The following is a 13,808-nucleotide window of genomic DNA, read 5'->3' as shown; positions in this document are numbered from 1 at the left end:
TTTTTTATATTAAACGTATGCATCATTTTTTACTTCTTAATTAAAAAAAATTATGATATAAAAAACACATTCGTAACTTCAGTATTTTTTTTTAATATTAAAAATTAACTTTAAATACCGCTGAACATTTTCAAAGGGACAAAGGATTTCTGAAAGGAATATAATGTTTCGCTGAATCACCTGTAAACAACAACGAAACCTTCCATCCTTGTATCTTGCATTTCTCAAAAATACATGCTAAGATGTAGTTAATACCATTAATGATTCCTTATGCACCCACCAGGTTCTGCAAAACAATAGGGAAGAAAATGAGCAGAGTTCTATCCCCTTGCTGAATTCATACTGTTCATCTTGGTCATGCTGAACGGATGGTATGATACTTGTCATCATCGCTGATACGTTGTGTCTTCTCCGTGATAAAACTGTTCTTTGTAGCGGCGAGAACAGCTTAATCCAACCATTACATCCTGCAAAATCAAAGCTGGTCAAGAACAGTGATGACTTGCACAAGAAAAAACAGCTTCTGTGACTCAGACAAAACAATACCTCAGTACAATCCCAACCACCTGGCATGACTTGGGTATAATACAGCTTCTGCAACCGAGCGGTTTGGACCGGAGTGTAATGAAACATGGAGTTATGCATTCTTGTTTCACTCTTCAAGAATCACTGATGAAACTGTGCAAAAGGGAAAGTTAATGGAAGAGCTAATTCTGCAGAGCAATCAATACTAGTATTTTGTAAGGGCAGGCAGGCAAGCATGAAGTTCTGCTATGCATTGAAAGACCCAATTTAGCAGTTGCGCTCTCGGTAGCTCCAGAAGCAGTTCAGCCTATGAATAATTAACAAAGAAAAGTATATAAATAAATGTTAAGGACACTGTTTAAATTCCGAAGACAGCTTTAGGCAACCATAAATTTAAGTGGTAGATTATAGCGGTGCTGTGATTAATCAACCAAGAACAAAAAATGTTAAAAGAAATTTTTTAAACTACCAATAGAGCTTTAAACAATCCTAAATATAACTGGTAGAGTTCATCAGTTCATTATCTTGAATCCATAGTGATCCAGAAGACAAAAGGAGTGAAAACTCAAACTACATTAATGATGTTGAAGTGACCAGCATAGAAGAGCATAAAACATATTTTCTTCACTCCCCATGCTCCAGTTAAATAAAATTTAGGTCAAGAGTTTCCGTTTATTTCCTTTCTTCACCTCTGCGGAGGCAAGGACATTCATGTTTATCACATCATTGAATGAGAGCACGAGTGTCAAAGAAGAGAGAACCAATTAATATCGGCACAATGCCACCTATCATAAAGGTAATCCCATAGGAAATATAGCACAAATTACCTTTATTTGGTTTCCATCAAAAACCAAAGAGTTTCTGTGGATATCAGATGACATTGAATCTGCCATCAGCTTGAAAACCTTTGTACTCATATTTGTTTCCGTTCCAACCATCTTTCCAGATGCGTAAATTCTCGTTATCCCAATATCTGCTGCCATTCTCCTAATGTAAAGCTTCTTCAATTGAATTTCCATAGAGCAAGGCTCTTTTCCATATTGGCAACGCAAATTTTCTGTAAATTGCATTAAACTCCAAATATCTGTCTCTGCAGCTTTCTCAGCTTCATTAGTAATTTCCATGGGGTTCTCCAGGGAATTTATGTAGTTAGAAGGGGGATGAAGGTTTATATTTAAATCAATCTGGCATTGAAAACCACAAACAAGGGATTAATTTGAGTAAAAAATCATTGCCATTTATAGACTCAATATATCTAATGCTACATTGCATTTTACACCACTGTCAACACTGGAAGTTGGAGGTTCAATGAAAGTTGGTAGTTACTTCAGTAATGTAGATTCGATTATGAGCTAACATATAACTCTGAGCTGAATAAAGATATTGCTAACAGAAATTATTCTGATCAACCAAGCTAACTAGTCAGGACAGTTGACATGTCCATGTTGAAATCAGTTTTCACTTTACACTTGTAACCAAAAGATTAGTGCTCCTAGTCATGCTTCTACCAATCAGTTTTCACATTCTAAGAATGTGTTTATTTAAGGGCGCACCTCTTGAAAAACATGAAATTCATGTTTTCTGTGAGGCACGCCGTGCGGTGCACCTCATAGACAAACACATCCTAAAGCTTTCATGCTAATGACAAGCTCAATCTTTGTGCCTGTGTGAGAACTTATTGTTATATATATATATATATATATATTTCTCTTTGATAAGTGTTTTCCAATTTCATTAGAGTTCTGATGAAGGTAAGATTTGAACCTAATACCTCACCCCTCTGCCCTCTTGCTTATGCAAGCTGCAAGCTACGAGCTCATTAGAACTTGTTATTAAAGAAACTCGAGCATGAGCACACTTTTCTAAAGACACATAAAATGGAGATTTATTCTTTTTTCTGTCAAGAGGAAGCTCCTTTCAGAATTTTCAAAGCCCATTCTTTCATTAGAATCTCAACATAAGCAAAATGATGCCACAGGAAATTTAGAATATGGCACCCTAAATCCTTGTAGTTTCCGTATGTAGTTTGCTTACAGGTTAATAAAACTTACTGTATTCTGACAGAAAATATGCCAGAGATTAAAGAAGTCACCTGTACTGACTGGTCTGAAATTACACGGTGCTCGTCAACCTAAAAACAAAATTCAAGAGGGTTAAGGGAAGCAAAAGTAGCAGCACAGAAATTCGAAGTTTAAACCAGTGACACTAGAAATATGACCCAATTACTAGTACATATACTGAATTCACTAGCGATCTTTTTGTAGAGCAGAAACTGTGCTGTTGGTTTACTTGATCTATCCAATTAGACTAAGACAACATGATGAAGACTGGAAACCGAAAAAGAACCAGAATGCAAAGATATCCAAAACACGAAATACATGACAATTAAACAAAGCTTCTTCTTTCTCATCGTATAAGATATAATAAAATCCATCATGAAGCAGACCTTGGACAAACTTTCAAAAAGCATTTCGAAGAAGAAATCAATTCCAAAATTCCCAACTTCCCCAGTCTGTTGCTCACCAAAGATGGTACCAAAGCCTCATATACCCATGTCTCTCTCTGGAAGTTGGAAACCTCGGCCAAGTTCTTGGCATTCTTCTAAAGCTGCTAGCCTCTCCTGAAAAGTCAAAGATTGCAAAGTTACTTGAAAATCATAGTAGGGATATGATGATAATCAAGGTGAGCTAACAAAAAGGAATGGATGTATTGCAGAGCATACCAGCGCTTGATCAGTTAACATTGACTTGTCAGGGTAAAATAAATGCGCACGAGCTTCATTATCAGCCCTGCCCACTCTTCCACGCAACTATTGCAATAACATCAAAGATTGAAAATAAGATTAAAAATTTTCCAGCAACAGCAAAAACAAGATAAAGAATTCTAGACACATTCCAGTTTCTTTGTTCCATAAATCATTGAAGCTACTTGCTGGTTTTCCATAATTGATATATATAGGTCAGGGGATGAAGAAAATAACTTAATTCCACAAACACTTCTGCATTAGAGAGATGTCCAAAGATAAATGCATAGTTTAGGAGGGAATAGGGAAGTGGAAAAGCCAATTTTTCTTCTACTTGTAGGAGACCTGAGACTTATTTTGAGCAAATCTAATGCTAATTTTTAGCAGGTGGGGAAAAATAGCGAGAAGCAAAACATACAAGAATGGGTCGTTAGCTTGGGGGCTGGAGCTGCAAACAAAGTGAAATAACATGCTTGAGATCTCATAGTTTTGAGAAGAGTTTTCAATATAAACAAAAAACAAAAGAACGAACGCTTTTGAATATTCTGTGAGCTTTTTGAAGAAATGTCTAAACATTAAACAAGAGAAAGCGAAGAGGGCAGAACCTGATACATTTGAGCTTAGACCAAATAGTTGAACATCCTGAATTATGATGGTATTTGCATTTTGAATATCAAGCCCGCTTTCTACTATATTTGTGCATATAAGAATCGTAATTTCACCTTGTGTGAATTGCTCGATGGTGTCCTCTAGCAGCTTTGAACATTGCTAAACACACAAAACAAGAAAACAAAATCACAATGTGTGGGAAACCAAAAAATAAGTTTGTATGCTGGGAAGAATTAAAACTAAAAAACCATAGAATCTGAGATCTGATCAACACATGACTTTCGAGGTTAAGTCGCTCTACTTTATGAATTGACCAAGAGAAAAGGTCCATATTCCCTTTTTCAAGGCACGGGAGATGGCCACCCATAAGGAGTTAGAGCGGCCCGCACCAATTCATTCAAGAGGTGGTGCACACCAACCCCTCATGTAGGAATTAGTGCACTTGTATATCATTTACAGCATGAGTTGAGCACCAAGCCAGCAGCACACCAAGTCTCACTATGGAGCCTAGGTGGTTGGCGCATTCCATCCTCGTATTAACAAGGACTTCAATCTCTATATATTTCTGAACAGTGCTGCTACCTTTACTAACAAAAAGCTATTCCCTTTCTTTGTTACATGCTGCAGGAAAGTCCCGCCCACACCCAAACGGCACTCCCCTTTTCCAGCCGTACAACCACCCCAAAATACAAGATTGAGTCGGAGCAGGACCCCATCTCCATCCTTAACGAGAGAATTCGGCGCGAACACCATGGTAAGAGAGAGGGCTCAAACTCGAAGCCCATAATGGACTCTGAGGAGGTTGATCAGTACACACAGATGGTGAAAGAGCAGCAGCAGAGAGGATTGCGGAAGTTTAAAGGCGACAGGGTAACAAAAGAAGGGGATGTTTTCAGTTACAAGGTGGACCCTTATACCCTTAGTTCCGGGGATTATGCTGTGCATAAGAAGGCGGGAATTGGGAGGTTTGTTGGGATTAAGTTTGATATGTCAAAGGGTTCTTCCGAGGCTATTGAGTATGTATTCATTGAATATGCTGATGGGTAGCTAAGCTTCCTGTTAAGCAAGCTTCTCGCATGCTTTATCGATATAATCTGTAGGTTTTCTCTATTTTCTTGAACTGATTTTACATTGCCAGCTTCCTTATTTATTGTAATGTTTGATAAATTGTTGCTTGTTTTGTTAAGATATTTATTTTAAATTGTTAGTGAAGTTCATTGGTGTGTTCTGTTGCCAAAACTGTCCGTATGAATTCTCTAATTGGCATGTAAAAATCTTGTCACGATTTTTTACCATGTCCTTCCAGCCCGAATGATACGAAAAAGCCTCGGACCTTGAGCAAATTGAGCGACAATGGTGCCTGGGAAAGGAGAAAGACGAAAGGAAAGGTTGCAATACAGAAAATGGTGGTTGACTTAATGGAGCTGTATTTACATAGGCTAAAACAAAGGAGACCTCCCTACCCAAAAACTCCTGCCAATCTGCCATGGTTGACTTTTCTGCTCAGTTTCCTTACGAACCCACACCAGATCAGCAGGTAGCTACTCTATCTTACAAATTATTACTTCACTGCCTTGTTAAAATCTGGATGCGAGGTTTCTTACGCGTCCTTGTTTATGTCAATGAAATGCCAGTCCTCTTTGCGTGGTGCAAGACAATCCATTTTTGTTCTTAGTTACTGTCGAGATGATGTCCGTATTTACAATTATTTTTCATTTGTTTGGAGAGGATAGGAAGCCTCAGCCATAGATATAGCCGTAGCTTTCACAGAATTCAACACCATCTTTTCCCTTTTCACAGGTTCAACATCCATCGTTTCATCACACATGACACAATAAACATGACAAGTTTATCTAAACAAGTTTTGTCCTTTACAGCTACCTTTTCTTTTCATGTGCTCACAAATTTGATACTCGTTCCAGGCTTTCATTGACGTCATGAGGGATTTAACCGAGAGAGAAACTCCAATGGACCGATTAATTTGTGGAGATGTTGGGTTTGGTAAAACAGAAGTTGCTTTACGTGCCATCTTTTATGTTGTCTAAGCTGGAAAACAAGCTATGGTTTTAGCACCAACAATTGTTCTAGCGAAACAGCTTTTGACGTTATTTCAGAACGCTTTTCCAGGTATCCCCATATCAAGGTTGCGCTTCTGAGTCGGTTTCAGGCATGTAATTTATCTTTCTAGCCAATTCAGCGTTTCTTAAGAGTTAGTTCATGTTCTTATTCGTGTTTAACATGAACAAAATTCAGACAAGATATCTCTTGAAATAGAGTTCATTGTTTGATTATGAAGGTCTGACAACCATTTCTGGAATCAGGCATGCAGTTCACCGTCAGTTGTATGCTCTTTTGATTTATAATTACTACTTTGGTTCTATGAATGTCAGACCCGTTACCGCAGAGTAAAGCAGAGACAGAGATGTATTTGGAAATGATTAAACATGGTCATTTTGGACATTGTCGTGGGAACTCACTCACTTCTTGGAAGTCGTGTTGTGTATAACAATCTAGGTCTTCTTGTGGTGGATGAAGAACAGGTTTGCCTCCAAAGCATATTTCAATTATGTGCAATGTTCTTTGCCTTCTTGCTGTACATTACTAGATCCTTTTAGACAATTAATAAGAGAAAAGGTAAACGGAACTTTTCCATCAACCATGACTTTGCTAATGAGAAGGAAAAGAAAGAATCTAGGGTGTGTGACTTCAAGCTCCTTATCTGTAAACACACACGTATCTAAATTTCAAATTGGTCATGCGGATGCGTCAAAATGTGATGTATGCAAGAGTAGGTTCAAATTGCATCAAGTTTATAACGTAACTACCATACCCCTCTTAGATTTGATCTTTAATCTAATACAAATCATGCATGTCAATTTTCATTTTATTGGGTGTCGTGGACATTTAAGCTTCTCTTTCAAATTAATGTTTTCCTTTATATTTCTCATTATGGAAGTTGTTACTGATAAACAGTGATAGAAGAAAAAAGATTGGTTGTGTGAAGGACTAGCTACAGAGCTGAAGAAGAAAGAAGGATTGGTTATGTTAGGATTGCTGTTAGTTGTTATAACTACCTATAATAGAATTGTAATTAATCCTAACTACTTTATAACTGCCAGCAACAATTATAATAACTGTCATAAGAGTTACAATCTGTAGCTATATATATGCATGCGTATATACAAATGAAATATAAAGAGAAAAATATAATCTTCAGAAAAGAATAATTCTCCTATTTCTATCTTGGTATCAGACCTTTCTGAAAGAGAAACTTATTTCCCTATTTGATTCAGCCATGACTTCTGCTTCAAGTCACCCCTCCTCCATCTCCAGTCCTCTTGGATCTGGACAAACCACAACAATGGCACTCACTTCATCCTATCAACAGCTCAACCATGCATTACTAGTAAAACTTGATCGAACCAACTATGTTTTGTGGAAATCTCAGATTGATAATATTGTTTTTGCTAATGGCTTTGAGGATTTCATAGATGGCACCTTTGTTTGTCCAGGAAAAAGAATTGAGTGCAGGTGTAATCAATCCAAAGTTCATTACTTGGAGAAGACAAGATCGCACAATCCTCAGCTGGATTTACTCATCTCTCACACCAGCTATCATGGCACATATCATTGGACACACTACTTCTCAATCTGCTTGGAATGCATTGGAGAAGACCTTCTCTTCTTTTTCAAGAGCCAGAATAATGCAACTAAGGCTTGAACTGCAATCCACAAAGAAAGGATTCCTACATATGATGGACTATATTATGAAGGTGAAAGGAGCTGCAGACAGTCTAGCAGCCATTGGAGAACCTGTATCAGAACAGGATCAAGTCATGAATCTACTTGGAGGACTCGATTCTGACTACAATGTAGTAGTTACAACTATCAATATTAGAGATGATAAAATCTCAGTTGAAGCAATTTATAGTATGCTTCTAGCATTTGAAAATCGACTTGAGCAACAAAGCTCAGTAGATCAAATCTCTGTAATGGCAGCCAATTATGCCTCTTCCTCTAATAACAGAGGTGGTGGAAGGAGATACAATGGCAGTAGAGGACACAGCTACGCAAGCTTCACTCCAAATGCCAGCAATTACAACTACAGAGGCTGTGGTCGTGGGGGAAGATATACACAGAGTGGAAGACATAATTCAATCAGTTCAGAAAAGCCACAATGTCAGTTATGTGGCAAATTTGGGCATACAATACATGTCTGTTATCACAGATTTGACATTTCCTGTAAAAAATCTTCCAATAATGGTACTAACTCTGTGAATATGAATATCAGAAGTTAAAACAATATACCTGCTATGGTTGCCTCCTCTAATAATCTTGCAGATGACAATTGGTACCTTGACTCTGGAGTAAGCCATCACCTGACTCAGAATGCTGGGAATCTAATCAATTTTACTCCATACACAGGGACATATAAGGTCATAGTTGGTAATGGTAAGCACTTATCCATTTCCAATATTGGTTTCCTTCGTCTAGTCTCTAACTCTCGATCATTTCAACTCAGAAAGGTGTTCCATGTTCCATTCATCTCAGCGAACTTGATTAGTGTTGCTAAGTTCTGCTCAGATAATAATACCTTGATTGAATTTCGATCTAATAGTTTCATTGTGAAGGATCTGCATACGAAGAAGATACTAGCATAAGGCAGACTTGAGAATGGACTTTACAAGTTCCCAGCATTGAGCAATGAAAAGATGGCATACATTGGCATCAAAGACTTTTCTGCTTTTCATTCTCCAATCTCCAGAACCACTAAAAAAAATATGAATATATGGCATCACAAATTAGGCCATGCTGCCACTGATGTTGTAGCCCAAATATTACAAAGCTGTAATGTTTCCTATGAAAAGAATAAAGCTACCGATTGTTCCACTATATGTTCTTCTTGTCAGCTTGCCAAAAGTCACAGATTGCCAACCTATCTCTCCTCCTTTCGTGCTTCCAAACCATTGGAATTGATTTATATGGATATCTGGGGGCTTGCCTCAGAAAAATCCACATCTGGTGCTAAGTACTTTATTCTGTTCCTAGATGATTTCTCACGGTACATGTGGTTCTATCCATTACATTCAAAGGATTAAGCTCTCCCAATGTTCCAACAATTCAAACTCCAAGCAGAGAATCAATTTGATGACAATATAAAATATGTGCAGTCTGACAATGTAGGGGAGTTCAAATCCTTCATCACCTTTCTTCAACAGGCTGGTATTGTACATCGTTTTTCCTGTCCTTATAACTCAGTTCAGAATGGGAGAGTAAAAAGGAAGCATAGACATGTTGTAGAGACTGGATTGGCCTTGCTAGCTCATGCCTCGTTACCTATGAAGTTCTAGTAGTATGCCTTCCAATCAGCCTCATTCCTCATCAATAGAATGCCTAGCAAGGTACTCAACAATGCTTCAACTTATCTAACTCTTTTTCAGAAACTGTCTGACTACAAGTCTCTAAGAGTGTTTGGTTGCCTATGCTATCCCTTCATTCGTCCTTACAACAACCATAAACTGCAATATTGATCGGTTCAGTGCATCTTTCTTGGTTATACCCTCAGCAACAAGAGATATTTGTGTCTTGATTATCTTACTAGATGAGTTTATATCACAACTCATGTGGTATTTGATGAGACACAATTCCCTTTCACCATTGAATCTCCTCCATCTCAACCTGATAACACTCCTTTTGCCATTTTACCTCCTACAATACCATTTCTATCTAGTGATTTGTCTCACTATCCAGTAGATACACCTATCTCAATACATACTGATTCCATTCCTATAACTGTTGATTCTATTTCCTTGAATGAACCTGCAATCGTTCCAATTTCTCCTTCACCTGAATCTGCTCCTATTAATGAGGTCCCCTGATTCCAGTCTAGCTCCACGTATGACAACAAGGTTGATGAGTGGCATCACTAAAAAGAAGGCTATTCTAAATCTAACTGCTGTCACAAAACCATATACATTCAATTAAGCTCTAAAGGATCCATATTGGACTAGAGCAATGGATCAAGAGATTGCAGCCCTTCATCACAATCACACATAGGACCTTGTTGCTAAGCCTTCTGATGTTAACATTATAGGATGCAAGTGGGTATACAAATTGAAGCACAAGCCAGACGGGAGCATTAACATGTATAAAGTTAGACTTGTGGTAAAAGGGTATCATCAAACACTTGGCCTTAATTACTTTGAGACATTCAGCCCAGTAGTCAAAGCTACAACTATCCGCATTATCCTCACCATTGCTCTTAGTTCTAAATAGAAAGTAAGACAACTTGATGTCCATAATGCATTTCTGAATGGTGAACTTGAGGAACAAGTCTACATGTCTCAACCTCTTGGCTATATGGACACCAAGTTTCCTACCAAAGTTTATCGATTGAGGAAAACTTTATATGGCTTGAAACAAGCTCCACGAGCTTGGTTCCAACGACTCAGCTCTGCTCTTTTGCAGTGGGGGTTCAGCACCTTCAGGACAGATAGCTCTATGTTCATTTTTAGTCAATCTACAACTTTGATTATTCTCATCTATGTAGATGATATCCTTATCACAGGCAGCTCACATATGCAGATAGCTTCACTTATTGCTAAACTGAATTCTGAATTTACATTGCTAGGTTTAGGAAGACTGACTTACTTCTTAGGTATTGAAGTCTCTTACCATGACAATTCTATACATCTCAGCCAAACAAAATACATTTCTGATTTACTGCACAGAACAGAAATGTTTGACACCAAACTCCTGGGGTTGTTGGACAAAATTTATCTAAATTTGATGGTGAGCCTATGGAAGATCCTTTTGGTTATCGCAGTTAAGTGGGAGCTCTACAATATCTCACAATTACTCGACTTGACATCGCCTTCGCTGTTAATAAAGCATGTCAGTTTATGCAACAACCGACTTCAGCATATTGGCTATCTGTCAAACGTATTTTTCAATACCTATATGGAACTATGCTTGATGGCTTACTCATAAGTTCCTCAAATTAGTTGACAATTGAAGGGTTCACCGATGCTGATTGGGGAGCTCAGCCTAACGATTGAAGAAGTGCTAGTGGTTACCTCATTTATCTAGGGGGTAATCTAATTTCTTGGTCCTCTACCAAGCAAAAATTAGTCTCTCGTAGTAGTGCAAAATCAGAGTATAGAGGACTTGTTCTGGCTATTGTAGAAATTATTTGGATTGAAGCCTTGATGCACGAACTATGTGTTCCTACCCCTGTTGTCCCTATAATCTGGTATGACAACATTAGTGCCTATTATATGGCCAAACATTTTGTGTTTCACGCATGAACCAAACACATAGAAATTGATCTACACTTCATTCATGATTAGGTTCTACAAGGGAAAATAGAATTACAATTCATTCCCATTAAAGACTAGCTTGCCAATCTCCTAAGTAAACATCTTACAAGCTCAAGGTTCTTGTTTCTCAAAACACAGCTGTGCCTCATTCTAAGACCCTTTCACTTGTAGGGGGATGATAAACTAGTGATAGAAGAAGAAGGATTGGTTGCGTGAAGGACTAGCTACAGAGCTGGAGAAGAAAGAAGGATTGGTTACGTTAGGATTGTTGTTAGTTGTTATAACTACCTGTAACATAATTGTAACTAATCCTAACTACTTTATAACTGCCAGCAACAGTTATAATAACTGTCATGACATTTGTCATGACAGTTACAATCTATGACTATATACATGCATGCGTATATATAAATGAAATACATAGAGAAAAATATAATCTTCAGAAAAGAAGAAGTCTCCTATTTCTATCTGTTACAATGTAAATGAAGAACTTGTTGTTATGTTAATTAGGTGTTATTGGATGTTCAGGCTACACAATACTTTAAATAGAATGCTATATTTTATCCAACTAATCAATGAAGTTGGTGTTTGGCATGCAGTGTCCATTACTTTTGCATGCACTCAAGAATTTGTGTGACTACACTTTTGATCTTATTTTGATAGTTCTCGTTTCCTAATATTTTCCTATTTTTTGTAAATTGTATTGAAATAGTTTCTGTTGTGATCCGGATGTGTAATGTTCTTTGCTTTCTAGAGATTTGGTGTCAAACAGAAGGAGAAAATTGCTTCATTCAAAACTTCAGTAGATGTTCTCACTCTCACTGCAACACCTATACCTCGGACACTTTATTTAGCTTTGACTAGATTTCAGGATGCGAGGTAACGTAATTGAGGCAAATGTGTAATGAGTTTGCTACCAGAGTAGATCCTGGATCCAACCATCTAGTTTAGTGTAATTGGACAATATTAAGTTTCTAAATAGCCAACCGCTGAACCATGTAAAATGTAAATTTAAAGTCAGTGATAGAAAGTCATTTCCCCTTAACATGAAATGTATCATTATGGATGAGCTTGCAATACTGACTGTGGTCTTTTATTGAAGTAGGATTTGGGGATCTTGTATTGTATAATTAAAATTCAGAAGTTTGGACAATCTAAAGTCTGTTATAGTATGGTACACATACATGCATAGTCATTGTAATAATTTTTTGGAGTTTTAGTTACCATTGTAGATTGGAAGCATACAATATTGAAATAGGATCCTTGTAGATGATGTAGGATCACCGTCCTATTAAGTTGAATGTGTTATAAAATGCTATTGCTATAGAAATATGTTTTGTTGGATATCTATTGTGAAAATAAATCCAGATAGGATGCAACCTAAATAATGATCTAAAGATATTAAAAATTACTATACTGTTTGAAGACTTGGATCTTTTCTTCCTTGAAATTTTTTTGAAACTACTGGTTAACTTATCTATAATTTGATAACCTTAATGATTTACTTACGTTTTTAGTTTAATTTAAACTCCACCTCCAGAAGGAGTTCCTATAAAGACTCATCTGTCGGCTTTCTGTAAAGAGAGGCTAATATCAACAATCACATATAAGGTGGACCGTGGTGGTCAAGTATTTTATGTCTTGCCTCGTATTAAAGGTATTGCATATGCCTTTTGATTTATTTATTTATTTTGAAGCAAAATAAATTTTAATCAGTCTCGAATCACATCTCTTCCCCTCTAAAGAGTGAATACATACCTTTCTCTTAAAGATGGACATGAGTGAATACTTAGACAAAGACTTCTCAATCTTGTTCTATTTACTATAAATAGAATTACTAGGTTAAACATGCACAATATACTATTGGTACTGCTAATAATCATATATAATCGCCTATTTGGTACATTACTCTATTCATCTATCATTTGCCTGGGCTGTATCAACGATAATGAATTTTATTCTTTGCACAACTTAGTATCAGCTGATTTGTTTGATACATTGCCAAACATTTTCATTTACAACTATCAACACAAAAAGTAAGAGAAAAAATTAAATATGAAAAAGTTTATTATTTGGCCATTTTCTATGGTTTTTTTTCCTAGCATGCTTCAAAAGTTGATTGATTCTCTCATTTTGATGATGTGGATATCTACATCATTCTTGCCTAACAGGGCTGAAAGAAGTGGAGGATTTCCTTGAACAATCATTTTCAAAGGTTGAAATAGTTGTTGCACATGGGCAAGTAATTTTTTATATAGGAAAATGTCATACGTTTAACTGGCAATCATCTTTGTGCAGGTATACTAAAGTACCCTAGACCACCCAAAGTTCCATGTTTAAATGTGTGTTACCATAGCTAGGTATAATTACTAAACTTCATTTAAAAAATTAAATTCCTTTCTTCCCTTCTGTTTTGAAAAACGAACCATGTTGTATTTGATTCTCCTTTATGAGTAAGCAACCTTCTATTAATTTCAAGTCCATGTTTTTTTTAAAAGAAAACCCTCTTTCTCCTCTCTTGTTAGACGATTGACATTTTAACTCTAGTGTTTCAGTTTGTTTAATTGTAATTCAATCAAGTGTTGTCTATTTTTCTTTTCTTTCATTTATGT

At 36.8% G+C, this 13,808-nt stretch overlaps 1 protein-coding gene and 1 pseudogene across 2 annotated transcripts; one reads left to right on the top strand and one right to left on the bottom strand.

The window, feature by feature from the left end:
* Nucleotides 1-73: 73 nt before the first annotated feature.
* LOC105125828 (uncharacterized) lies at nucleotides 74-4,185 on the bottom strand. Of its 2 annotated transcripts, XR_842297.1 has the most exons (7): nucleotides 3,874-4,185; nucleotides 3,248-3,334; nucleotides 2,972-3,145; nucleotides 2,618-2,656; nucleotides 1,353-1,709; nucleotides 547-832; nucleotides 74-467 (listed from the first exon to the last, which is right to left on the bottom strand). XR_842297.1 is itself a non-coding variant. In XM_011026464.1 (6 exons), the coding sequence occupies exons 3-6, from the start codon at nucleotides 2,993-2,995 to the stop codon at nucleotides 731-733; spliced, it is 522 nt and encodes a 173-aa protein (XP_011024766.1). In that variant the 5' UTR covers nucleotides 2,996-3,145; nucleotides 3,248-3,334; nucleotides 3,874-4,185; the 3' UTR covers nucleotides 540-730. The 2 variants fall into 2 exon arrangements, 1 of the variants encoding a protein (XP_011024766.1); XM_011026464.1 differs by lacking the exon at nucleotides 74-467 and having other exon boundaries at nucleotides 540-832.
* Nucleotides 4,186-4,255: 70 nt separating this feature from the next.
* LOC105125829 (uncharacterized) lies at nucleotides 4,256-13,710 on the top strand (annotated as a pseudogene).
* Nucleotides 13,711-13,808: the final 98 nt, after the last annotated feature.

Source organism: Populus euphratica, unplaced genomic scaffold (assembly GCF_000495115.2).
Source record: "Populus euphratica unplaced genomic scaffold, PopEup_1.0 scaffold58.1, whole genome shotgun sequence".
NCBI lineage: Eukaryota > Viridiplantae > Streptophyta > Magnoliopsida > Malpighiales > Salicaceae > Populus > Populus euphratica.
This window is presented reverse-complemented; position numbering and strand designations above follow the sequence as displayed.